Genomic DNA, 27,850 nt, shown 5'->3' with positions numbered 1-27,850 from the left:
TTGAAAGGAGACAGGTCCGGTTCCCTACCCGCGCAGTCCCGTGCCCCAGCCGCCTCTCGGTTCTCACTGCAGGGGCCAGATGAACAGATGCCTCAGGAACGGAGAGCTGCCTCAGGTCGCCAGGGGGTGTCCTCACAGACCGCCAGACAGGTCCCAGATCAGGGCAGAATTGTGTAGGCGGCCTCCGGTCCTCCCACTGCCCCTGCCAAGACGCTCACCACCACAGCCACCTAGGCAGCGGTCTGAATGGCCCACTTCCTTCCCGGCTGCTCCTATGCCCAGCCACCCTTGGGCGGACACGCATCCCAAAACCAGAACCGCCAGTCGCCATGTCTCGAGCACCGCCGGATTCACTCGGCAGCCATCTCCGCTGTCATTCCTCCATCTCCCAGATCAGCGCACTCCCCCGGGAGCCAGACCAACCAGCACATTTAGCCTGGGCCGCGATCGTAGTAGGCACGACTTCCGTCTCGTCTCTGGGATCGGTCCTGCAGTTTAGGCGACATTTGTGGCGACAGCTACACCTGCTTGCAAGGGAAGGTCTCTCCGGGGTGGCATTTAGAGTTTCGGAAACGTTTGAGAGTCACTGCTGTTAAATTCTTCAAGATATTAATTGGGCTGCCACAGAGCTACGGGCTCATGTGTCCGCCATTGTTGGCTTCCAAGCCACGCCCCGCTGCTAAATATATACATACGTGTGCTGAAACTCCACAGTGAGGATGGAGATCTTCACACAGAAATGGATAGGAAAAGTTGAGGCAGAACCTCCACATGTAGGTCTGTGAATAGCATTTGTAGTATGTTATTACCTTACTACAAAATGCAGTTTGTGGTTAGACCCTCAAGCCCTAAATCTGGCTTTAGTCTTGTTGTAGATTGAGTCTACTTATATAGGCATAGGGTTTTGTGCGTTGCCATTTAGTTTTATTGTAGTCTTAGTTAGATGATGTTAAGTTATGGTGTTGTGGGGTGTGCTTTTTGGTATTTGGTTACTGTGTTCCTCTGGCCTACTTTGCTGATCGTCCTGTAGCCAGCTGGTTCAGTTCTATTATGGGTTTTGTGAAGTCCATTATTCGCCACTGCTGGTTTTATTCTCCAATATTTTATGTCTGGCTAAAGCTGGAGGTGCACAATGGTACTGCCGATTTGGTCTGTGGTAAACTGCTTGTCCTGGGCTTCTTTCCCACTCCTTAACATCGTTACCACCCAATCTCTGGATACTTTCTGAGGTCTTCTTGGCTTTTCTATGCAAGGAGCCTAGACAGTTGTGGTTCAATTTTGCTGCAGTCTGCTTCAGTAATGTTAGGTGGGGCCATTGCAGAACCTGTAGGTTTTTGTAATTAGGTCTTAATTGTTCCATTGTCTTCCTCTTTGGTTGATGCTTTTTAAGCTTTGGGGCAGGTGACAACCAGTGGCAGCTTCTTTGTTTCTGTGTGCCTTAGCTCCAGAACGTGAACGGAGTTTAGGCTGCATTTCGCTCATGTGGTGCTGCCATGAAAAAGTGAATAGTTTCTGTCTAGATTACCTTAACGTCTTCTTTGCACACTTGCAGAGAGCTTTGTCAACTCTCCTTGGTAGTCAAGCTCTCCCCAAGTTCTGTTTCTTTGTTTTTCTCCATGTCTGCTGACGTTTTGTGTGCGTATATTTTATTTTTTCCCTCTCTCTGTGTCTGAAGTTTGCTGTGTTTTAGCTGCAGTGTGTCTTCCTTTAATTGTTATGTAGGCCAGTCAATGTCCCATGTTGGGTGCACCATGGATGAAGTGTTGTCTGGGTCCTGCTCTTGGTGGGAGCTTGGAGGAAATGCTTGCCGGTAGGGTGCTCCCTTGTACTACCGGCCTCTTCTGGATGACTCTGTTTCATGCACTTTATTCAGCCATTCATTGTTGTACGGTATGTCTTGTGGCCCATAATTTTCTTCCACTGGCATATTTATTGTTTGTCATTTATTTAGTTGGTGCTCCTGTTTCATTCTGCGGGCATATTTAATCTTTGTCCTTCGTTGAATTGGTACTCCTGTTTTCTGATTCTGCTTGATGGTTAGTACATTGTTGTGTGACGGATGGTGACTCCCTTCCATTAGTGTGACAAGACTCCCTTCTGGTGTTCCTTAATTTCTGGAGGTGGTTTTGTTGACATGTTTTTATTTACCCTTCACCTACCTTTTATTCAAGTTGTTGGGGCTGATATTGGTCTTTAACATTACACCTTTTCTTCCCATGGACTGGGTTTCAGTTTTGTCTTTTTGTTAGCGTTGCTCCATTGTTCTCTGATAAACCAGTTCATTCTACAGCACTGGGCATTACAGATAAGGCTTTATACTTTTTTGCATTTCTGTGTTGCAGTTGAAAGCTATTAGCAAGGGTTTTGCTGTGTTTCAATGATGTTGCTGTTTGGTCCAGAATTGCTGTATCTTTCTACCAAGACTAGCATCTTAGATCGGTCATTTTGTGAGGAATACTCCCGCAAGTCTTGGGTAAAAGAAACTAGAAATTAGACATTAAAACTTGGATGGAACACGCACTAAAAACCACTTATGAAATCTTTTCTGTTTTAATGTTAGTTATATTTCCTTTGACATCTGATGACATTTGGATTTTTATTTAGGGCTGGGTTTTGGCAGCACAGCTGTCAAATAAACCTATTGCTAGCATAATCTATAGAGAGGTCTGTGTGTCACCCTTTTTGATCAATTTTCTTTCTTTGATCTGCCGCTTTCAGTGATTGGCTTGAGACTTTCTCAATCATGTAGTGGCTGAGCATCCACTCAACTGCTTGAACTGACCTGCAGCGTAGCCCTCTATCTTCTCCTACTTTAACACATTAAACCCACACATAACTATTACCTTTGCCTTTGCTTGTCTGGAGGATTGCCTCTGTATCCATATTACATAGTACTTGGTGAGCATACACCATATATACCAGTATTTTTTGTGTAACTCCTATATTGGTATTACAAAGTTAAAAGCAACAGAGAGAACAACAACCTTCAGTGCATCGCCCCTATGAGGGATGATATATGAAGTGTTGTATAATGCAATTCCAAACCATGTATAACAACCCTACGTCCTTCTCAGTGGCCTAAGTTAAGTAAGAAGAAAGAGACTCCATCCCCTCTTTCCTTCCTTCCTCCCACTCCTTCTCCCTACTAGGAGGATGAAATCTTACCCCATCACAGTAATACACTGAAAAGTTGTTCTCACAGGTGATTGTTTTCTAAGACCTTGAGCTGGCTTGGAGAAACACTTTCACAATTCAAAGGAAATTTCTCCTCCTCACTCAGAAACCCAAACTCCTCAACTGTGACTTGACTTCCGTTTTATGTGATTCATTCACTTTGATATTCAGCATACAAACCTGGGAAGCTGAATGAATCTCTGCTTTTTCCTCTTGGATATTTTTAATACACTTCTGGTTTCGCTAGGCCTCCACATATCAGCCTATAGACAGTCTTCCTTTTGCCTTAGAATCACAAGTGGGTATCATTCATCTTGCTTGTGAGCTGTTCCATTGCAAACAGAGACCAGAGTCTATGGAATTATTGAGTAAGCGAAGGCTAGTCTGCTTTTTCCCCATTGTGTGCTTTGGTCAGTTTGGCCCCAGGCACATTTTGTCATCAGTTCAAGTGCAGCGGGTTTCATCTCCAGGAGTAACATTTCCAGAGTAAAGGGCAGCGGGAATCCCAGACCCCCTTTAAACAAATCTGCCACCTTATCCCAAAATGGATGGAGCTCGTTTTGGCTCCACTAGATATGTAATGCATCCGCTGATGGCCCACATTCTTTATAACAATTTGGGCTGACTTTTGGGTACATGTGGTGCAGGTAGGAGGGGGTGTAATGCAATCAGTACCATACCTTACAATGGATTTCCCTACCCTGAATAGACGTGGAACACAAATGTATATCCCTCTCCAGTTTTTCCCTATGCTCCAGAGTGACTTATATGCTTAAAAGGTTCTCCAATGTCTCCAATGTCTGATTATGTTTCCATGTCAACTACAAGTTGGAAATGGTGCCCCTGGTGCGTATCAATTTAGGAGTCTGAAATAGGGTCTCATCATGAATAACCTTCTCCCGAAACTCAGGGTTTAAAACCCAATGGGAAGCAACGTTTGCCGCAGCAGCTTGGGGACTCCAAACTCCACAATCCACCGCTCTGTCAGGAGGGAGGAGCAGAGCAGCAGACTCGCGCTCAAATGCGTGCACCATCACCCGCAGTGCGGGACGCAACGTTTGCCGCAGCAGCTTGGGGACTCCAAATCCCACAATCCACCGCTCTGTCAGGAGGGAGGAACAGAGCAGCAGACTCGCGCTCAAAAGCGTGCACCATCACCTGTGGCGGGGGAAGCAACGTTTGCCACAGCAGCTTGGGGACTCCAAACCCCACAATCCACCACTGTGTCAGGAGGGAGGAGCAGAGCAGCAGACTCGCGCTCAAAAGCGCGCACCATCACCCGCGGCGCAGGAAGCAACATTTGCTGCAGCAGCTTGGGGACTCCAAACCCCACAATCCACCGCTCTGACAGGAGGGAGGAGCAGAGCAGCAGACATGCGCGCACCATCACCCACAGCGCGGGAAGCAACGTTTGCCGCAGCAGCTTGTGTACTCCAAACCCAACAATCCACCGCTCTGTCCGGAGGGAGGAACGTTTGCCGACGCAGCAGCTTGGCGACTCCAAACCCCACAATCCACCGCTCTGTCAGGAGGGAGGAGCAAAGAAGCAGACTCGCGCCCAAAAGCGCGCACCATCACCTGCGGCGCAGGAAGCAACATTTGCTGCAGCAGCTTGGGGACTCCAAACCCCACAATCCACCGCTGTGTCAGGAGGGAGGAGCAGAGCAGCAGACTCGCGCTCAAAAGCGCGCACCATCACCCGCAGCGCGGGATGCGCGCGGGTGGCGCGCGGGCAAAGCCCAGGCCAAGGGCGGGCCCGTCTTTGACAGGAAGAGGCAGGGCTGGGCCACCCCCCTTTTGGGTTACGATCTCTGTTCCCATCGGTGTAGGAGTTGAATTGTAGGACCATCATATGGACCTAAGGTACTGTGTTTTAATATTGAGGCCTGTAGTCGGGATTGCTTCCAGAGCCCGTTTTACTTAAACTTCGTCCATTGTAAAAGCTACTCTTTACTGTTCTCTGGGGTTGGTTCTGGGGGTTCTCAGTTTGGTACTCTTCCTTTACTCTCTGTGACACATCTGAATATTGTTAAGTAGCATAATAATCTTTGCTTTGGGTCACTAGGGCAGATGGGTAAAAGGAAAGATCATGAGAGGGCCCCAGGCCATGACAATGCTAAGAATAAGAAAAAATAGCTTGGCGCAATTTGTCATGAAACTATGGATCGTATTGATTCGATCGTATCAGAGTGCCAGGAGATAGCCGATCCCACACCAAATTCGTCCTTTGTTGTAGAAGATAAGGCTAGCTCTCTTACATGTAAAGAACTTGTTGATTCTGGAGCTGGGTCTCTTGGCCTATCCCTGCCCCTTACCGCCCACACTCCAACACACAAACCAAATTTGGTCAAAATAATCCCACATATGTTTAAATCTAACATGAAAGGGAAGAGGAGGGGTTTGGTCAAGGATAGGGAGAAGGTGCTTGATTCAACTACGAAGAAGTGCCAAGAGGATATATGTGAGACGACCTCGGTCCCTTATGTTGTCCAGGTTGATTGCCATAATAGGTTTGATGCTCTAACAGCTGATGATGGTGGGGCGAGAGAGCCCAAACCCAGTGAAAACAGAAGGAACCACTCCAACGAATTAGCTGTATTAAAGTCCATGATTGAGTCACTGAAGGAAGAAGTGGTTGCGCATAGAAGGAAAGTTGAGTTTCTTACACAGAGAAAAACCGGTGGGGATGGAAATGAAACTTGCTATGGTCCCACTGAAAATCCCAGTTCTACATTACCCCTAGCTAAAGACAGTAGCTCGATGCAAACAAAGCACGGGCTGGCTGAAACACTGTCTAGAGCACTTTCGCTAAATTCTTTTCATCATCTCTAGATTTTAAGGAAACACCTCTAGCTAGCCCTAGGGACCGAAGAGTATTAAACCACGCACATAAGGGAGCAAATTGTGGGGCGCACAGATCTGGGCATCCGGATAGAGGGGAGATGATATTGGATGAAGGATACACACACAGGCCAAGTTATAAAGCGCCTTATGGGATAGGGATAGTAAGGGGTGGTGTGTACAGAAGTCTGGAGGGTAAAAGCAGCCCTGATGCAGTATACCTTACAAATGTTCCAAAACTTACCAATAGGGGCCACGAAGATTCTGATTCTTTAAAAAACAAGGTTATACATTGGTTCAGGGCAGCCAGACATTGCTACTCAATTATAAGGGATGACATTAGACATGTTTGGATGATTAAATATCCCGGGAGCAGAAAAAGACACAATTTTAGTAAGATTCTTTGATGAAGCTATGGTATCTGGCCTTTTGGCAATTGACTCTCGTACCTTGCCCCCCACTAATTCCACTATCCAGATCAGGTACAAACACCCACAAGAAGAAGGAGTGACTATGAACAGCTCTTCAAGGACAGAACAACGCACTGACCTAGACTGGGTTAAAAGTAGTCACCGATGACTGAAACATGAGAGTGGTCTGAATCCAGTCCAATTTTTCCTTCATTCCAATCAAACCCTCTGCTAGGAAGTAAACTATCACCTATCACTGAACCGTGTCCCGTGCCTGAAGCTGTAACTGAAATATATGATAACCCCCAGAATATATGTTCTATTGTCTCAGGGCCCCCTCAGATGAAGAACCTTAAGATACTAGTATGGAATGTGACTGGGATCTCTAAATTACTATCTGACCCTGGTGTATCTTTATAGACACTTTTGACACAATTCTGATTCAGGAAATTCGGAGTATATCTACCCCCCATAGATCGGACTTCTCAACTCTTACCATTGATGCCACTAGGAAAAAACGGGGCCGCCCAGCGGGAGGTTTGGGTAAAGATTAATGCAGGGAATAAAATCAAGCGCCTCCATATGGACTCTAAGGACATCTTGGCTTTCGAGTTGTCCCTACATAGTGGCTGGAAACGGACATTTTTTAATGTCTATCACTGGGTGGACTTTGCTGGGGAAGAAACATTGACTCTCTGTACGTTGGATAATGCCCTAACCAAGTACTTGGATAATACCCCAGCGATAGTTGCTGGTGATTTCAATTGTACTTTTGAGCCCTTAGCTGCAGTCACTCCTGATTTGATAGAAGATTGGGACAGAGAATGGTCTATTCCTCCATTAAGTCTACCAAAGGTCAAATGGACGAAGAGAGAGGTGATCAGCTGCTTGCATTAACACTCCAGCATGACCTTCGAGCAACCAATGGGAGATCCAGATCAGATCCTAACGGCGCCCATACTTTTAATAGACCTAACCACACAAGTCGTATTGATTATTGTTTAATCACCTCCAACCTATGGCCTGTACTAAATGATATGATTGTGGTAAACAGATACGATAGTGATCACAACCCACTTGTACTTTCACTAAGTATTTCTGGTATCGTACAGCCAACTTCAAAGTGACATCGTGATTTGGGAGTGCTCTCACACTCAAATAACCAGCGATCAATTAAGTGGGGTTGGTTGGAGAAGCATCCGGAGGTGCTGGATCTTCTCAAAAAGAAAACCTCAAACCTAATAGAGTCTTTAACTAATATCCCTAGTGAAGATGCTGTTAAGAGTTTAAACCCAGGCCACGAGCACCTTTTTATAGATGCTAGGGAAATGCTTAGCCGGCCTGCAAACAAAATGGGAAGTGCTACCCATTCCACTGGTACTAAGCACAAGCCTAAAGATACATGGTTTAACCAGGACTGTAGAAGGTCAAAGAGGCAGCTTATCTGTGCTATAAAGCTCAATGTTCATCCTGAAATTGTGACTGCTAGAGCCAGGTACAGATGGGCCATTGACAGTGCCAAAAAGGAGTGTGAAAGCTCACTATGGCTAGCTCTACACACAGCACTAAAGGATAAAGACCAAAGGTCATTTTGGAGAGAGGCAACTCACTGGCTCAAGGGAGAAAAACCAGAGTTGGAATTTAATATACAGCCCGATGATTGGGCAGCCTACTTTGGGTCTCTCTATGCCATTGAGAGTGATGGTAGTGGCGAGGTGGGCGAGTTGTCTCAGGAGGTGTTGAGTGGGGACTTCGAGCCCCTGTTTTTTTTCCCTAGTAGAAACGTATGCAGCAATCTCTTCGTGTGAACCAGCGCGCGCCCCAGGCCCAGACAGAATCCCCAATGATCTGTTTAAATAAGATAAATGCTTTTGGGGTCCGTACATAAATATTTTATCTAACTTGATTCTGCAAGGAGCACCTATTCCGAAATCGTGGCAGGTTGTGGAAATTGTGCCCAATTATAAGAAAGGAGATAAAACCAAGCCATCTATCTATAGGCCGATAAGCCTCATAGATTCTCTCCAAAAGATCTTTTGTAAACAAGTCTTAGGGAAGCTCCATGAATGGATGATGGAATTTCACATTTTAAGTGACCTTCAGGCGGGCTTTCGCTCAAATGTTAGCACCCTAGACCAGGTCTTCTGTTTTATCTGCATGTACTGGAAGGAAGTGGACCTTAAAGGGGGTAATTATATGTGGCATTTGTCGACTTGCGCACAGCTTTTGACTCTGTGCCCCGGTCGAAGATGTGGAGAGTATTGAGAGAATTGGGCATCCCGGCAAGCCTTTTAGATATTTTAATCAGATTACATGCCTCAAACACAGCCCAGGTCAGGTGGGGCCCAAGAAGTAAAGTCACAGAAAACTTTCCTGTAAATTGTGGAGTGAGGCAGGGATGCGTGCTGGCGCCCACCCTTATTACCCTCTTTATAAATGGGGTTATTGATTTTTTGGACAGGGATGGTTGTGATGCACCAAAAATAAACGATAGAAGAGTGCCCGCTTTGTTATTTGCGGATGATACCCTATTAATTTCTAAATCTCCCCAGGGCCTCCAACAACTTTTAAATGATTTTATACAGTTTTGTAATGACAGGGGGTTGTTCTTAAATGAGGGAAAAACCAAATACATGATTTTTAACAAAAGTGGGTCAAAACTCTCTAGTAGATCTATTCGGGCAGGTAGCACCCTACTTGAACAACTTGACGTTTTTGATTACGTAGTAATACGTGTATCCTCATCTGTAAACTGGGATGCACAAAAGGAGAAGGCTAAGTTTCATCAAATACTCCAATGTAATCATATCAGCAAAATACACAGGAAAACTACGTCACGGCAGATTGCTCCTGCACTTGAAATTTATAATACTAAAGTATTGGGGGTCTTAATGTATGGTATAGAGTTGTGGGGGACAGGAAATATATCGTCTTTAATAGCTGTGGAAAATCGGTTCCTGAGATCTATGGTTGATCTCCCTGCTAGTACCCCTCTTACACCTTTATATATGGATCTGGCACATAAACAGCTGAGACACAAGGCAATGTACCGATTGATAATGTTTTGGTTTAGGCTATAGACTGTAGAAGAGCTGGAGACCTATCGAGAGACTCTATTAGACCTCTTGAGATTTCCTAAGGCCTCTTCAATAAACTGGTTTTCCACTCTATGGAAATCTCTGGCAAAATTGGACTTGGATGCCTATTGGTAAAATCCAGAAACTGAGGCAAATTTCCAGAGAAAAAATGAAAAAAGTGTTTTGGGATTCGGTTTCAAATGAAGTTCTTTCAGCTCCAGTATCCAGCCTGACCGAAGTCTTTCTCAAATCGAAATGCTCTCCGTCCTTTGAGCCAACCATTGATGAAATTGCGCCACTGATTGCACGGAAACCTTTTCTGCAGTTTCGCTATAAATCACTTCCCACCAAACTGTTTTGCTCAAAATGGTCCAGCAATAACGATTTGGTTGACTTGTGTCCCGCTTGCCAAGTTAGCTCTGAATCCATAGTCCATTTACTCTTTTTTTGTCCGACTTACCGGTCACTGAGAAAAAAATTGATTATCCCGCTATGCTTCTTGGTGGGCCGAGGGCATTTTGTAGAGGTTTTAAGACTCTTGCGTACTGATACCAGACAGCCTATTGTATTTGGTCTTGCTAGATTCTGGCATGCTTTTTGGATTAGGCATAACAAAAGTATGTAGCTGAGTCACTGCATTTTGGAAAGCTCTGCCAGATCAGAATGCTATCTAATTTTTGAAAAACATTTTGCTATTTTGTACTTGTGGGAACTTCAAGCATCTTATCTTGTGTCATACATTTTGCTGCTTTGCACATATGCATTTTTAAATTGTTTTGGGGGCCCAGTCTTTTTTGAATTTGCAAAAATGTTTCAATTGATTTTTATTCTATACTCTTTTATCTACCTATTTCGGTGTATGCTTTCTTAGGACTTTTTGCTGTATACTTTTTAGGATCTGTGTGATCGTAATAAAGTTGTAAGTAATACCACAACCCAATGACTAATCTGGCAAAGAACAACCGTTCTCTCATAGGGGGACAGAACTCAGCCTTGCATGGTAAAATGTTTTGGTATGGCGGAAGCGCTAACCATATTGGAAATCATCCCACATCCCCCTTCCCTCCAACATTTTTTAATGTATGGGCGAGGGGGTGCCTGACCTTTACAAATGTATCCCACACAGTCAATGTTATGCCCACGGGGGTGCTCAAATATGAGTTGGGTGATATGTTTTTTTAAATATAGCCAGATTAAGTGCCACAGGTATCTTTGAAAGATGGAATGTTCCATTTACTTAAGTTCGTCTCAGACTCCAGCATGGACTATTCCACTACAATCCTCGGCTGGGGGGCAGCATAGTATTGGGGTATGCTCAACAGTGCCTGGATCTGCCTGTACTCCTGCTGCCGCTGTTGCCTGCGGTCGGCCTGCTCATCCCGTGCTGCCGCTGCCAGATGTTTGTGGCTTTCAGATGCCACTGGATGCAGGCGACGGAGACCAGTCCCAGTTAGTCCTACTCCCCCCCTGCCCCCCACTGCCCAGCCAGATGCCTGGATGTTCCGGCAGGATCTAGGTAGCTGACACGCACTTGATTCCCGCTGGGTCCCGGCTCGCCCGCACCAAATGTGTCCTGGGGACTGTCTAATTGTGTTAACTGTCCTGACCCGATTGATCCAATAAACGGAGGCCGCCCGCAGGGCGACTTGCCCGAGACTTTTCTGACTCGGGTCCTGGCTCACCTGCTTCCGACGTGTCCTGGGGACTGAGTCAATCTAATGGTGTTATTGACTACCCAGACCCACTTGACCTAACAAACGGAGAGTGCCTGCAGGGCCTCTCTCCCGAGACTTTCTGACTTCTGATCTTAAGGCCAAAATTTACTGTGCATACTGTGAATCTATTGTGGTTACTGGAAAAACTAGGTGTGCTGGCTCAGCCATCTTAAAGCCACTTGCATTGACATCCGATCGTAAGGCCAAAGTTTACTGTGAATCTGTTATGTTTACTGTTTGTGCTGGCTCAGCCATTTTAAAGCCACTTGCATTGTAAATACCCGTAATGTGGAAGCTGTCCTCACATGCCCCTCCTCATAGAAAGTGAAAGAGGACTGCTCGAAGCTTATCACAACAATAGAAAGATGACTGAGCTCGAAGCTCATCATAACAATAGAAAGAGGACTTCTGCAGCGGCCAGCTTGGCATGGGCATGTGATTAACAGCCCTCTCAACTTATTCTACTGAAAGCGACCTGGTAATCCCCACCGATCATTGGATAGACTAATTTTATCCGATTTGTTTTTATTTTGCATTTGCATTCTTTTTTTTAAACAACTTTTTGTTTTATTCGACAAAAAAAAAAACAGATGCAGAAACAGTCGGCATTAGCACATTCATCATGGGACAACACAATGGAGGTAACAGTCAAACAATATACATGTCTCCAGTGGTGACAATTAAACGTCTGAGTTGCATCAAGGGGACAGTGGTTCTTCCTCCGAGGAATGCACAGGGGCTACGCAGATTCTTCCCCACTAGGCTAACAGCGCAGTCCGATAGAATCGCTCCCATCGGCCCCCTGCCCGCAAGAACTTCCCTCTTATAGGGATATTGATTGACTTAGCCTCACCACCAGGCTACAAGCACACTCCATCAGAATCGCTCGCATGCAACCGGCCCCCTGCTCGCAAGAAATTCCCTGTTATAGAGATATTGATACTCTCCACCGCAGAGCTACCGAACCAACCCTGAGCATCGACTAGTCCATTCTGGATCTAAAGAACTTCCTGCACCTCACGAACTCTCCTTCACGAATCTCTGGCTCTCGCAGAACGCTACCCCCCTTCTCGAAGCCCCTCCTTCATCCACTACCGCTATCCCTGAGACACTTGCGCCCCCACAAGCAACCTTGCCACCTCTCGGAGGTGGAAGTTCTTGCCCTCCTCCATACCTACAAACTTACCCCTGCACGTCTAAAGCACGTCTAACCCTTTACACCTCACGGTGGAAGAAGGGGAGACCTCCTCATTAGCTACGAATCTGCCTAGACAACCCCATGCACCTCAGACCTGAGGGACGAACACCCTATCTGCATGGTTGCAACCAACCCCCCCTCTACCTTCCGCGTCAGAGGGGTGGTCAATAGCAACCTAGCGAGAGTACCCATCTCTGCACCTACCCATGACACTCACTCTGACCCCTCTCTAGCTGGCCTCCTAATTAACTGCCGCTCAGCAGTAAAGCATGCCTCTGATGTCGCCGATCTCATCCTGAGCCAAAAATCGGACTTAGCGTTCTTGACTGAATCTTGGCTCAAGGAATCATTATCGCCCTACCTAGACCTCTTAGTCCCGTACAATTACTACATCGTAAGGCTGAACAGGCATTCAAAGAAAAAAGGGGTCGCATTGCCTGCATCTACTGCTCTAACCTCCTTGTTACTGAACTTCCGGCGGACTCTACAGACTCCTGCGAATACCTCGCACTCTCCATTTGCCACAACACCTCCCAACTGTGCAGACTACACATCTTTTACCACCCCCCATGCAAGAATGACACCTTCACTGACCACCTCATGGAAATCATCACAGCCAAGGTTTCCCCTAACTCTAATGACATTTTCTCTTGGCGAATTCAACTTGCATTGGAACGATCCTAAGGTCCTATGCCATCGGAGACTTCGTGGCCGACCAAGCCCTCACCCAATCCTGCTCTCTCCCTACTCACGCGAAAGGCGCCACTCTAGACTGGATCATCTCTAAGGAATCAGCGGTTAAACTTATCTCTATTGACCCATGTGATTGGTCTGACCACCACGCTATCACCTTCCTCCTGCCTAGCACCCACAAGACATGGGCACCACAACCCGTGATTCCCAAACGATGGGTTAGAGACACCAAGAACCTTGATTACGGGAAACTGGCTGTGTGCTGTGAGACCGACCTCCACCCTTCCCCCTCAGTGCACTTCGGTCAACAACCTCGCGGATCATTGTTCCTCAACTATATCCGTCGTTCTCGATGACCTTGCGCCGCTAAAACTAAAAAGAACCCAGTTCAAAGACAGGAATCCCTGGTTCAATAGATCCCTCAACAAGGAGAGGAGATCCCTTCGGCAGACTGAACGAAACCGGAAACCGCACCCGTCAGCAGCCCATCTAAAACTTCTCCCCGAGGCCAGAAATGCCTACAATAGAAAAATCCTCAACTCTTAAAAAAAAGAATTCTTCAGAACAGAACTTGAGAACGCCAAGAATAGACCTTACAAGCTATTTGATTTAGTCAAACACCAATCCAACAAACTAGCAAAAGCCTCCAAAGAAACGCCTAAACCCCTAATATCATGTGAGGAATTTTCATCCTTCTTCTGCGACAAAATCTCTGCCCTAGGAAACATACTTATGTCCGCATTTCACCACCAAAATCTGTCAGCTCTACCTCTTCTCTCCGCGCTGCCCTCCCAAACTTCACCCAAAAACCAAGCGCACTGGTCCAACTTTAAAGTCTATGACGAACACTCTATCTCGAGAATTCTAGCCTCCTTAAACCCGAACAATCACTTCAATGATCCTCTCCCCTCTAACTGCCTAGCTGCCGCCTCTGAGGCTATCATCCCTTCCTGGACTGCAATAATCAATCCTTCCCTCCTACAGGGTTCGTTACCTGATTCTCTTAAAGCCGGCCAAGTCGTCCCCATCTTACAAAAAACTTACGCTGGATCCTGATTCTGCCGATAACTATAGACCCATATCAAACATTCCACTCCTAGTCAAACTTCTGGAGAAATATGTGCAACAGCAGCTGAGCCTACACATCACCAACTTCCACCTTCTAGATGACTTCCAGTCCGGGTTCAGACCTGGACACAGCACTGAAACCACCCTCCTCCACATCATGGATGACGCCCTCCAAGCCGTCGACCAAAGCAAAACCTGTCTCCTAATCCTCCTAGACCTATCCTCGGCATTCAGTATGGTTAACCATGAAATACTCCTGGAACTCCCTAAACTCAGGATGGGTTTGGACGGCACCGTCCTTGAATGGTTCCTTCCTCCAAGATTGCTCACAGAGAGTCCTCATCAACGGTAACCTATCTGCTCCCTCTCCGATCACGGTTGGAGTCCCCCAAGGATCAACCCTTTCCCCTACCCTCTTCAATCTTTACCTTGAACCGCTCACAGAGGTGCTACACACCGCCAATATCTCCTACCTCATGTACGCTGAAGACACACAGAGCTACATTAAAATCTCTTCCCCTGAGGACATTCTCTCCCTGAATGAGGCCTTGAAGCTGACTGTTCACTGGCTCACCGCCAACCAGCTTAAACTTAACGCAAATAAAACTGAGTTTCTTCTAATCTCCCCACCCAAAACCAATCCAGACATCCAGGAATGAATCAAGGCTATCACAGCGCTAAACTGCCCTCCTACCATTGTGGACTCTGTGAAATTCCTTGGAATAACCCTTGACGGCAGCTTGAACATGCGGGCCATATCAACTCGATGGCCAAAACTGCCAGATTTCATCTGAGTTACCTAAGAAATCTGAAACCCTTCCTCGATGCTTCCGACCTAAAAACGGCAATCCAGGCACTAGTCATTTCCAGACTAGAATATGGATGCTGTACTCTCTGAGGGCTACCCAAGAACCCTGGCCCCATTGAAAACGCCTGCCTCAACGCCGCCACCAGACTCCTAACTGGCCCAAAGAAATTCGAACACATCTCTCCCCCCGTAAAGTTCTGAACTGGCTTCCCCTTGAGGCCAGAATCCAACTTAAACTGGCCTGCATTATTCACAAGGCTCTTTACTCCAATTCCCCTGCATTTCTCGCCCAGAAACTCATGGTATCCGGAGGAGCCAGAAACTCCCGATCTGCCAGAGACCTTTTGCACCAACCAGCACGCTTCGGGAAAAAAAAACTACAATCAGGCCTTCTCGGGGGCCGCTCCAAGAATTTGAAACTCTCTCCCACCCGCAATCAGAAGACTTCCGTCTTTGGCACGCTTTAAAAAGGAGACTAAAACGTTCCTAATGGGCAAATTCCTTTCATAACGATCACACTACAATCACCTCAGCGACCTGTTCCACCCACCACTTCGGCATTATCCATGGCTTTTACGGATGATGCCTACCCTGCACTCCTGGGCATCCCACCCAAGAGTTGAGACTGCGTGCCTTCTTGTATAATGTAGCTACCTGTTTGTTTGTTTTTATCCCAAATGTATCCAGGACTTTAGACTGCTTGTTTTTCATTGTATAATGTATCTATCTATTTTCCCAATTGGCACCCTCCCAATTCTTTTGTATACCACCCTTTAATCCTGTAAAGCGCTCCGATACCCTCATGGGTCTGGTTCACGCTCTATAAAACTTTAAAATAAATAAAATAGCTAACACTCCATTGCCCATTTCTCTGGACTGAACCAGCAGTCGCGGGGGGTTCTGGCTGCCTTACTCCTCCAAATGATGTACATTAAATGTTGCTGAATCTGGTTTACGTACTGAGCGTCCATTCACACTGGGAGGGCTTCAGTAAATATTGGAGTTGTAGAAGAATGTTTATTTTGATGGTGTTAATCCTGCCCATTAGGAAAATAAACAGATTATTCCACATCTCCAGGTCCTTCTTTATCACTGGGAGGAATTAGCATTGAATGATGCCCGAAAAGTCTATGGTACAGCATACCAGTATTCTAATAGTTAATTCATTTCTGTATGATCTTTGCTCACAGATTGTAAATTGACAATTTTCCTTAAGCCTCCTTTTCTCTACGTAAGAATTTTGAAAAGATATGAAAACGCTGTTTAACCTTTTTGCAGTTTCCTTACAATTGATTCATATTGAGCCATGCGTGATTCAGTGGTCTTCCCACTGAAGTTTTCGTAGTTGCTCGCATTCTTAGAAGTATCCAACAAGGATGGTCAGTGACTCTCTTCCGTTTTATGTTTTTCTACGAATTTGTGGATTATGGCAAAGTAGATTTGTAAATGATGTAGTTCTAACTGAAATTTCATCCGCCTTAATGTGCAAGCAGGTTACCACTCTGGCCTCTCATTATGGCACTTTTCATAGAGCATTCCACTTTGTTCATTATGATCTTTTTTTACTTCAAAAATCTCAAAATATGTGTTCTCTGAAAATTGTTTTGTTTTATGTGGACCACTTCCACTTATACTTTCAGACTAATATTGTGGCGAAATGAGTGAGTCATTTTGGAACTTGGAATGAACTTTAGAATTCTGGGTAAGACGTAATGTGGAATTTAGGGACATACAGTTGTGTGGTTAAGACAGAATAAATGTATTGGTTAGCTTATTTAGGTGATGAAATGTTTTAAAGAGTAGTAGGCTACTGACCTATCTCACTCTGGGACCTTCAATCACCAGATAAATAGCACATTCATCATATAGTATTGGACTCACAAGTTCTAACTTTGGAGCAGTTATACATAGTAAATTCTCCAAATGTAATAAATGTTTTTATTTTAGCAACAGTTGATGCCAAAACCAAGGAGACAGCAGAAAAATTGGCTGAGTTGATTATTCAGATTGGACCACACTTGGAAAGCGTGACCAAGGCTAATCTGGCTTCTTATGAGGAATTTTGGTAGGTATTCAATATGACCTGGTTGCAGATGAAACCGACTTAATCGCACAGAAGACTTTATAAGTCTTATTTTGTTTCATAATAAACTGTATAACTTTGCTTTATTAAAACCAGAAGGTGGGAAGATTATTTGCTCTGTCTATTTGTAAAATTAAAGATCATTACAGATGTCAGGCTTTGTAAATGTACTCGTGCTATGATTTACCTGCAACAGTAGGAATCCCTCTGCTTAGCTGTCAACACAAATAAGTTCCTCCTTCTTATAAAGCCACAATTGGCTTCTAGAATTATGTATCATATTACGTGATGAAAGAACGTATGAATCGCCTTATATTGCATTCTTATTTAGCTATCATGACATTTAGTTATTTTTCATAAATCATAGCTATTGAACATGTACAACTTTAACATGCTTCCAAGAGGCTCTCCCCTCCCCAATAAGCTGCTCTGTTACTTTAATTTCAATTCCTCTTTATTTGGCCTTTGACCAATTGAAGTGGTCAACTAGAAATGCAGGCAGAGTAAACTGGTACTTCTTCCTTCTATAATCAAGGCACTTTGTGCTTTTCCTTTTCAGTTAAAAGTTTTTTAAAAAGCACATTCTGTGTGACTTTATTTTCTTCCAAAGACTTTTTAATTTGTGGGAGACCCTGGAAATCTGTGTTTAATGGGGAGAATCGTTTGACACTGATTAAGGTGATTCTCCTTTGGGTTGTTTTTAACCACTGTTTATAGGTTTAAACTGAAAACAAGAAATCCTGTTCATATGCATCTTAATGCTTTACACGATACAGTAATGATTGAGTGCCTCCACCAAGACAGTTTAGGGCTCCAGGCAGAGAACAAAACCAATGGAAGATTGTCATAGTTTTCCTCTTGATTTTAAAGGCATCGCTATCCAGAACTATTGTGAACTTAGGCCATTTTTAAGTGGCCAGTATCAATTTTACCACAAATCAAACACGAGCAGCATCAATTCTAAGAACTTGCTTCCCACCCTATCAAACATTTTCTCAATACGATGAAAATAAGTAGCTGTTAAACTGTTTTGTGGGCCTTTTTCAGCAAGTGAGCAATGCTTCAAATTTCATGAAAGGTCAGGCACTACCTAACAAAGTTGTATGGAACCAAGTCTACCAGACCTGGGATTGGATGTTCTATTCTATTTGCCCAGATGTTCCTGAATGTTTTAGAATTGATAAGTTAATAGCTTGTGTGCCCATACATGCTCTGCATACACCGGCCATCTTGGGTTGGGCCCAGATGTTTGCAGCTAGTTTTTCTTTGAAGAAATCTTGAGTCACAAGACATGATGTGGATCATTCCTTATTCCACATTACATTAGGTAAAGACTCCACCTCAGATTGTTTTCTTCTGTGACTAGTTCTAAAAGTTTGAGTGCCAATCCTCAGAAAAACTCAGTCAACTAGGAGGGGGCCAAGCACCCAGCTCTTAAAGTACTCTGGACCGAAGGCCAGGTCAAGGCCTAAGGACCCTATTTTCACTATTAGTAAGGTCAGTCATCTCAACCTTGCGTAAGGTACGACTCTGGCTTAGCTCTACAAGGTTTGCTTTCTCACCCACGGGTGATCTGAGTGAACTTTGCACCAGCGCTGAATGTGAGAGACAGGTTATTGTAGACCTCCAAAACTCCACTCAATACATAGTGGAAGTGAAATCCCTACTTTTGGGTTACTAACAATCCCTAGAAAGGGATCCGGGGCATCGTGGGAACAATAGTCTTATTTCGCTCTTCACAGTATCATAGACACAGTACTAAGAAGGAAAGAAACTTTTAACTAAAAGTGTTTATTACAACAGGGTAAACCTGTTTTTCAGTATATCTAAAGTAATCACACATGGTATCATAAAAACAGCAAGGAGACACGTTGTACACAACGAGTATAAAGTGAACATTTCTAAAAGCCTAACACCCTAAATCTACTTCTATGTGCTGCCGTAGGAAACATGTAGTAGAGCAACATGCGAACTAGAGTTTCTTGGGAAGAAGCGACGCACTCCATACCTTATTGACAGCTAAGGCTATCATTATTTGAGGGGCCGTGGAAGAAATGTTGCCTGAAAAGTGCAAACACATGCTGCAGTAGCAACTCTCCTTGGGTACTCGACTGTTATCAGCTTCAGACAGGATGCATCAGCTTCTCTAAATGCCGACAGTTACCAAGATCGTCTTCGGGCAGTATCTTGCAGGATAATCTGGGATAAAGGACCCCTCTACATAAGGGGATGAGTGGTGGTCCTGAAAAACTAAATGTTATCATGGGTGAAGATTTTTTTACATAGTTTTAGGAATGTGGCATACAGATTACAAGCGCCAGAAAAGGGAGTCCTAAACGTATATCTAAGAAAATGGGAGGCAAGTGGACGTCAATTTGAACTACAACACTTTGATAAATTATCTGAGGTGGATTCTTGGTGGCCTTGGCATATTGATAAAGGAACACTGTTCCAGAATACTTGTCTAATCAGGTGTTCTATCTGGGTCCTTATCGGAACTGCTTGACACTTTCTATCCCTTCCTTAGGTCGAACAACGATAAGGCCAGACGGCATGCGTGGTAATATTGTTTAATAGAGATATGGCCAAGCTTGAAGGAAGTGAGATCCGAGATGGATCTAAGGACCTGTTAGGAATAAAGTCAGAGATTAGGGACTTAACGTTGAAAAGTGCCCCCAGACTGAGGCAGAGCACTGCTCCAGAGGGAGTCTAGTATCAAACTTAGAATGCAGCCGTAAAGCGCACCTATCTTTGGTTATGACTCTGCCAGTGGACACCACTAGAACCTTGGAGCATTTTTGCCCCTCACTCTCTACAGTCTCCTCCTTAGTCTTCTCATGCAGATTCAGACCCCAGTTAGACCTTCTCACCTTCAGGACCTGTACGTTGAGCCTTTATCACTCAGGGAAGGTGAGGACCCATGGAGGACTATACAGTGTAGAGCCCACCGATAATCTGGCCCAAGAGCCTTACTCCACTAAGCCCTCCCTACCTGATGACACTACTGCTTATCATGCAGTAATTCAGAAGGCCGTTCACCATTATAAGGTGAAGATGAGTTCCTCATAGAGACTCTATCAAAGACCAAGCGATCAGTACAATACTGCTCATGCTTAAGGTCGTGTTAAAATCAGCTGATAACTTACAGGAGTCAGTGAAAGCCAAAGGTGGAGAAGAAGTTCAGACTTGCTCTGGCTGACTGAGTGTACTTTCATGGTCAAGTTCCACCCATCTCACCGGCTGTACATACAGCACGTAGATGTGCCGCAGTGCAAGCAACGGGTATGCTCCCCGCCTAACAAGGAAAGTAAATTAATAGATGCTGCTGGCAAGCATGTGGCATTGTGGGCTGCTACACATTGGTGCATCACAAATTCTTTAGACCAGCTCTCCTGCTATGACAGACACCACTGAGAGGACAGGGAAGACCTCTTCGAACGCTTAGCCACATAGAAGAGAGGAGAGGTGCTGGTGGCAGAAGGCAAAATTATATCTATTGCAAAAAATAAGGAATGCCCTGGATTTTGTAGGTATGAAATTTAGAGGCATTAATGCCAGAATCCTCCTATTGTGACATGCTTGGCTCAGACTTTTTGGTTTCCGGCCTGAGGTGCAACAGCATCTTCTGAATGTGACTTTTGATGGAGACCATTACTTTGGCCCTGAAAGCGATGAGGTGCTACAGAAAATCAAAAACGCCACAGACCTAACTAAGTCCATGGGGGCTGCTAAGTTTGCCACCTCAAGGGCCACCTTTCACAAATAACAACCCAGAGGAGGATCCAAGGATCTACCCAAAGGCAGGGTTAGTAGCACTTATAGAGGTAAGCGCCAAAGTTATGGTGAGGCTTTGCCAATCAGGATGCGACAAACTCTAAACTTTTACTCTCCTTCTATCCACACCATCGTACAACACCAGTCGGGGGAAGGCTGACGTTCTTCTTCTCTGAGTGGGAATCGATTACCTCAGTCAGATGAGGCCTCCTTGTAGTTAGTCGAGAGTACTGCCTAGAGTTGTACACCACCAAACATTTCACCTCTAAACCACGTCCTCAGCCCAGACTGTATTCAGGAGCCCAAAGCGTTCTTAGCTAAAGGGGTCATCAAGCTGGTGCCCCTACACAAACGCAGCAAAGTCTCAAATGCGGGCTTATCATAAATAACCTTCTGCCGAAACTCAGGGTTCATAACGCAATGACGAATCTGGGCAATGAACAACCGTCCCTCCTCTACCTAATTCCCAAGAAGGGCAGTTGTTCTGGCCATTCGTGGACCTTTGGCACCTGAATCAATACATCATGTCAGACCATTTCCACTTGATCACCCTGCAGGATGTCATCTCGCTGCTCCGACAAGGGGACCTCATGGACGACAATAGACTTGAGACACCTCCTTCAACATCCCCAGTCATCCTGCCCACAAGTTGAATCTCTGCTTTGTGATACGTGGACAGCACTACCAGTTCACTGTCTTTCCCTTCAGGTTCATTACTACTCCAAGGGTATTCACAAAGTGTCTACTTTTTGGTGTCTGCACAGAAACGTCATTCATATCGTTCCATATCTAGATAATAGACTGATCACAAGCACTCATATAGTGTCTTTTCTCACGAGTTAGAATTCAGCATCATGGCCAAAATAATACCACTTCCAGCCCTAGTAGATCTTGCCCTTCCTAGGGTGCACTGTAAACACTGACACTGGGAAAGCATACTCCAACTCAAGAGAGGATGATGACATTCCAAAAGCTGGTGCCTCTTTTTCAGATGGGACATACTCTTTCTGTAAGGATGGAAATTATATTGTTGGGCTTGATGGCTTATTTTTCGGCATAGTGCCAGGCGTTAGGCTGCACTTGTTCCTACATAGAGTGCCTCTCTAGGCAATGATCACAGGCTGATGCTCGTCTTGCTGTACTACGGTTTATCTGCAACAACCTGTTGCTTGGTAGATCGTTCATGAATTCACTCCGCAGGTGAGCATTACCATGAAAGACTCAATCTCAGGGTGCGGAGCTCACTTCCACCACATGACAGTTCAGGGCACCTAGACCCCACAATACCAGGGTTGTTGCATCAACTACCTGGAGCTCTTGGCAATAACTTTCCTCAAGCTCACCCTGGGCAAACCAGTCCTCGTACAGATGGTCAAGGTAATGACCATGTACTACATCCAGAAATTGAGTCAGCCACTCCCCCTTGCTATCTGTGCCATAAAGAAGATTTGGCATTGGGCTTTTGACATCAACATTCATCTGTTAGCAGAGCATTTACTGATGTTAGACAATTTGGTGGAATGATGCATCAACAAGTGCACAAATGGGAGCTGAACCCACAGGTCCTCCACAAATAATTTTGTCAGTGGGGCATCAAAATCTCGACCTGTTTTACACCCCACACACCCATAGTGTGGGCAATGCACTATTGATGAACAGGTACTGAATATTTGCTTATGCTTATCCTCCTTTCTCACCGATTCCATACTTGGTGAAGATGATGAAGTAGATATCCATGACCCTTATTCAGGTGACACCAACCAGGCCCACGCAGATCAGGTACTCCATGCTCCTCAGTCCACATGAGCAAACTGTAGCTAAAGCCAGATGTTCTCAAACAGTATCAGGGTTGGCTCAGACACCCAGACCCCAATCAGCTCAACTTCGCAATTTGGCAAACTGAGGTCCTAGAATTCCGGTACCTCAAGTTCCAACAGGAGTGCTTGCTCATTCTGAGCAAAGTGTGCACGCCCACTACACATGCCTGCTATGTGGCAAAGTGGAACATTCTTGTCCACTACTGCATAAGTAATCACATGGACTCCCTCAAAGTTTCTTTGCAAGGCATCATCTGCTCCCTGTTACATCTTCAAAAGGAAGAGTTAGCATGCACCTCCACCCCTTTACATTTGGTTCAACAAACGTGCGGAACAGGAAAAATATGTTCCTTTTCAAAATTCCCATCATCATAGTCTTCATGGAGGCCCTCGGGGGTTATTCCTCCTAATACTCCTCTAGCCCACGTCTGGAAGTAAATGTAGTTCTCACACAGCTCATGGGTCCACTCTTCGAGCCACAGTTTTGTCATGGAAGATAGCCTTCTTTTTATCAGTCACCTCCCTCAGATGCATGAGTGAGTTGCAGGCTTTAAACATAGTTGGAACATTTATTCAGATCCACAGGAACAAGGGTAGTCTTTAGAACCAGTCCCACATTCGTGCAAAAGGTTGTCTCTCCTTTCCACAATAATCAAACTGTTGAGCTTCACATCTCCGTTCCACATTCAGACTCCGTAGTGGAAAGGGACTACACCTACTAGTTAGGTCTCGGCTAGCGAAGGCTGCGCTTGCGCAATCTTGCTTGTTAGGTCTCGGCTAGCGAGATTTAATGTTTTTCAGTAGTGGGGCTTGAACCCGCCCCTCTTCTCCATTGGCTGGCCTCTTAAATGCTGGTCAGCCATTGGAGAAGAGCTTTGTCTGTCAATTCAAGCCCCGTCTTTTTCGGATTCGGGGGTGTGTTTTTTCGCTTTTTTCTCTTTTTTAAGTCCCGTCCCTTTTACACTGGTGGGCGTGTTTTTTTTTTTTCTTTTCTTGACAGGGACGTTCATTAGGTCTCGGCTACCGAAGGCTGTGCTTGTTGATCCTTCGGGTCGAGTTCGCGCTATATAAATATGCACACAAAAAAATAGGTGGCTTTGGAGAACGCTATTCGTGTCCTTCTGTTGGCGGGGAGTGCTTTGGTTCTGTTCTCACGGCGGCTCCCTCGGTCACTGGACGGGCGCACAGTTGATCGAGCCAAAGCCCACTGTGGACTTTGTTCCGGTTTCTGGTCACGGTAGTGTGTGTGTCCGCCCAGGATCCTGCATCTACTAAGGGTAAGGCGAGGCTTAAACGCGCAGTGGGGGTTAGATGGGTTCTGAATCTACCTCCTAAGTAGCTACTTTTAGCTAAACTCGTCCACTGTGCACCGGCCTGCACGCATCGGCTTTCCACAGACCGGCCCACGTAGCAGTTGCCCAGCAACCCGCAAAAATGGGAAGGGTCCCTGCTCCTCTTATACGCAGCTTACGATTCCTTATTGCGGTGAACCTCCACCCTTGTAAGCGTCCTGTCCAGCTAAACCTTGCGCGTGATCATCAGCCGTCTGTGAACCCGGAAGCTTCTAGATTTCAGTGGAACACTGAAAATGGGGGTTTAGAATCTTCATCCGAGGTGAGTCGTTCTGAGAGCAGCAGCTGCTGATGCGTCACTTTTTTGGGCAGTTTCTATATAGCGCTAACTTGACCCAAAGGTTTCCGACTTAACAGTATCCGAGCGCTTTACACGAGCACCAGTCGGCCTATTGGCTACTTGTTCTTGAGTCTTGAGAATGTATCCTCGGCTTTCTATTATTTGCAGTGGCCTCACAATCCATGAAGCTGGGCCCTCAGACTGTTGGTTGGGCAGTAGAATATAACAATTATAGGGCTTCAGTGGGTCCCGATGCCACTGCTCATGCTAACAAAGTTGGTTGGTATCTCCCTGATTACTGGGGGCATTTTCACCTTTTCTACCGGTTAAACTCCTGATCTATGGATGTTTCCAGTGCCCACCCAGCCACCTTCTGTCCTCCACCCTAGAACATGCTGCAGCTGAGAAAGAGGTGAGTGCTACAGTCCTGAGGAAATTCACAATACAAATGCACCACTCACTGCTTCACAATACTCAGTGCACCCCGTAATTCAGCCTCAAAGCACATGAAGGTGATTGGGCTCGCTGAGCTACGGCCAGCAAGCATCTTTGTTCATTGTTACCATTGGATGCCTCACATTATTTCACTCACCGTGGGGTGCCTTTTCATACCCAGGTATAACAGTGAGTATTTGTAAATTGAGACCACATCTGCAAGGTGTTTTGATGAGCACAATGAATCCCAGCTCACTTTTGTTTTTTTCGAGAGCAGGTTCCACTCCCAGCCGATCTCTTTCCATTATGGCAGAATTCCTCTTCCTCCAACCCCTGCATTCTGCAGGAGTTGTGGTTGAGCACAGCTCTTGTAGTATGCTCTCCTTTCTTTCAGTTCGGTATGTGGACTTCTGCTATGAACAGGCAAATAGCTTAGTAACTTTTTTTTTTTTTTCTAACAGTTTTATATAGCGCGAACTTGACCCGAATCGGGTATCAGAGCACTTTACATAGCACCGGTTACGTTACATGAGGACACACATTCATTTTTGTAAGGCATGGGGAGATTAAGTGGTTTGCCCAGAATCACAGGATGTTCAGCGTCATTGCCAAGACTCAAACCCAGTTCCCCAGATTCGAGGTCGACCGCACTAGCCGTTGGGCAAAACAAAAAATGCAAAATGCTAGTAGAACAAGGTTAGGCAAAGCCAATAAGCCGAGTGTATGAGACATATTGGCATTGCCAATGTTTTTAGCATGATTAAAACATTTTTAAAAAGACGCGATGACTCGACAATTGCGTCAATTAGTGTGCATGTATTCAAAACGCATGCACTTGTCTACAAATAAACTGAGGCTTTTTTTTCTTTTTATCAGCCAAGATGGATGGTAGGGCAAAAGAGAGCATTATGGATAGATGAGGCAAGCGCACAGGTAAAAGAGAGCAGTACGAGTCTTGGTGGGGGAAGAAGCACCTGAGCAAGAGGAGCAATTTGGAAGGGTGAAGAAAAGCACACTAGGGAGACAACTGTAAAACACATGTACGAGTTCCCCAAAACAAGCAGGGGAAGCATAGAAGCCAGCCAATCAAAGAAGTGGTAAATAGTCTGTGTTCCATGAAAAGGACAAACACAAGATGGGCAGGCTAAGCAAGGAAAACCACCCTATAGAATGAAAAAATATAATAGTGAGAGTAAAGCCACCCAATGGCAATCAATTGAGGGGCTGCAAGCCCCTGTATATTCTTGGTAAACCCACAATGTGTCTTTCACAACTGGACAGCATACTTTGTCCCGTCCCTATTACACTGGTGGGCGTGTTTTTTTTTTTTTCTTTTCTTGACAGGGACGTTCATTAGGTCTCGGCTACCGAAGGCTGCGCTTGTTGATCCTTCGGGTCGAGTTCACGCTATATAAATATGCACACAAAAAAATAGGTGGCTTTGGAGAACGCTATTCGTGTCCTTCTGTTGGCGCGGAGTGCTTTGGTTCTGTTCTCACGGCGGCTCCCTCGGTCACTGGACGGGCGCACAGTTGATCGAGCCAAAGCCCACTGTGGACTTTGTTCCGGTTTCTGGTCACGGTAGTGTGTGTGTCCGCCCAGGATCCTGCATCTACTAAGGGTAAGGCGAGGCTTAAACGCGCAGTGGGGGTTAGATGGGTTCTGAATCTACCTCCTAAGTAGCTACTTTTAGCTAAACTCGTCCACTGTGCACCGGCCTGCACGCATCGGCTTTCCACAGACCGGGAAGTCGACACACATCTCGCCCACGTAGCAGTTGCCCAGCAACCCGCAAAAATGGGAAGGGTCCCTGCTCCTCTGATACGCAGCTTACGATTCCTTATTGCGGTAAACCTCCACCCTTGTAAGCGTCCTGTCCAGCTAAACCTTGCGCGTGATCATCAGCCGTCTGTGAACCCGGAAGCTTCTAGATTTCAGTGGAACACTGAAAATGGGGGTTTAGAATCTTCATCCGAGGTGAGTCGTTCTGAGAGCACAATGTGTCTTTCACAACTGGACAGCATACTTTGTCTGGTAGGCTCAACCTAAAAAATGCCCTCCTTATGAGAATGTACTGGACCAGGACACTAGAATTACCAAGCAGGGGACGGCCGAATTATCTGTCCTGAAAAAGCTAATTATGTGGCTTAATGCAGCTCATTTTGTGATACTATTACTTCATTATTTCGTTATTTTTACACTTGTTAACACTGTCCGGGCTTTGGTTACATCTCATTAGAACCAGTTTAACTCCCAAATATAGCAATAAGGAACAGAAAGGTGACCGGTCAACCTTTGCAAAGGGCCTTCCACAATGCGGCAACACGTGTCGCTGCGTTTTTAGTAACTTTTGAACTGTTTGAGTTAGATAAAAACTTTATTTGTTAAAATCTACAGATTGTGCAGCAAATGATGGGTTATATGATAAATCTGTAGTTATGCAAAAAATGCCTCACAGTTGCGTAATTCCAGTGGCCCTTGCATTGGATTATGACTTTAAAGGATGCGGGGGCTGTAGTTGTTGATGCACCACTGCACAACCCACCAAGCAGAGATTTACCTTTTTCATTCTTTTACCACATCATGTGATGGCTTTTTTTGTAGGTGGCTCTATGCGTGGGTGGCTCTGTCTGTGTGTGGGTAACTCTGTGTGTGTGTGTGTAGGTGGCTCTGTGTGGGTGGCTCTATTTGTGTGTGGGTTGCTCTATGTGAATAGCTCTGTGTAGGTGGCTCTGTGTGGGTGGCTCTGTGTGTGTGGGTGGCTTTGTGTGTGTGGCTCTGTGTGTGGGTGCAAATGCAATAGGTCTCGCATTTGAGAGAGATTAAGCTATTGACATTGTAAATAACAATGGCGTTTCTTTAAATGTTTTAAAAACAAAAACGTAAACAAAAATAATGTCATGAGCAATGCCAATAGCTCTAACTTTAACAATGCCGAGACCATTGCATTGTAAATGCTTGTTTTTAAAATGGCACTTATCTGTCCCATTGATGAAACCAAGTCTGTAAAACTAAACAGCTTTTCAGAGCCTTTTCCATACCTTACATGGGACACTTCATCTCCTTTTCAGATTTTCCGAGAGGGATCATTAAATGCATACACATTTGGAAGGCCAAGTGCATGC

At 45.3% G+C, this 27,850-nt stretch overlaps 1 protein-coding gene across 2 annotated transcripts in view; it reads left to right on the top strand.

The window, feature by feature from the left end:
• The window catches only part of LOC146865885 (uncharacterized), a 455,435-nt gene that overhangs the window by 277,493 nt on the left and 150,092 nt on the right, over window positions 1-27,850 (top strand). For both annotated transcript variants that reach the window (XM_085632802.1, XM_085632795.1), the window contains exon 6: window positions 16,932-17,049. In XM_085632802.1, the coding sequence (XP_085488928.1) occupies window positions 16,932-17,049 (118 nt within the window). The remainder of the gene's footprint in view (window positions 1-16,931; window positions 17,050-27,850) is intronic.

This window comes from Triturus cristatus, chromosome 2_1, assembly GCF_964204655.1.
Source record: "Triturus cristatus chromosome 2_1, aTriCri1.1, whole genome shotgun sequence".
NCBI lineage: Eukaryota > Metazoa > Chordata > Amphibia > Caudata > Salamandridae > Triturus > Triturus cristatus.
Note: the sequence above shows the minus strand (reverse complement) of the source record. Positions and strands in the feature narration are given on the sequence as shown.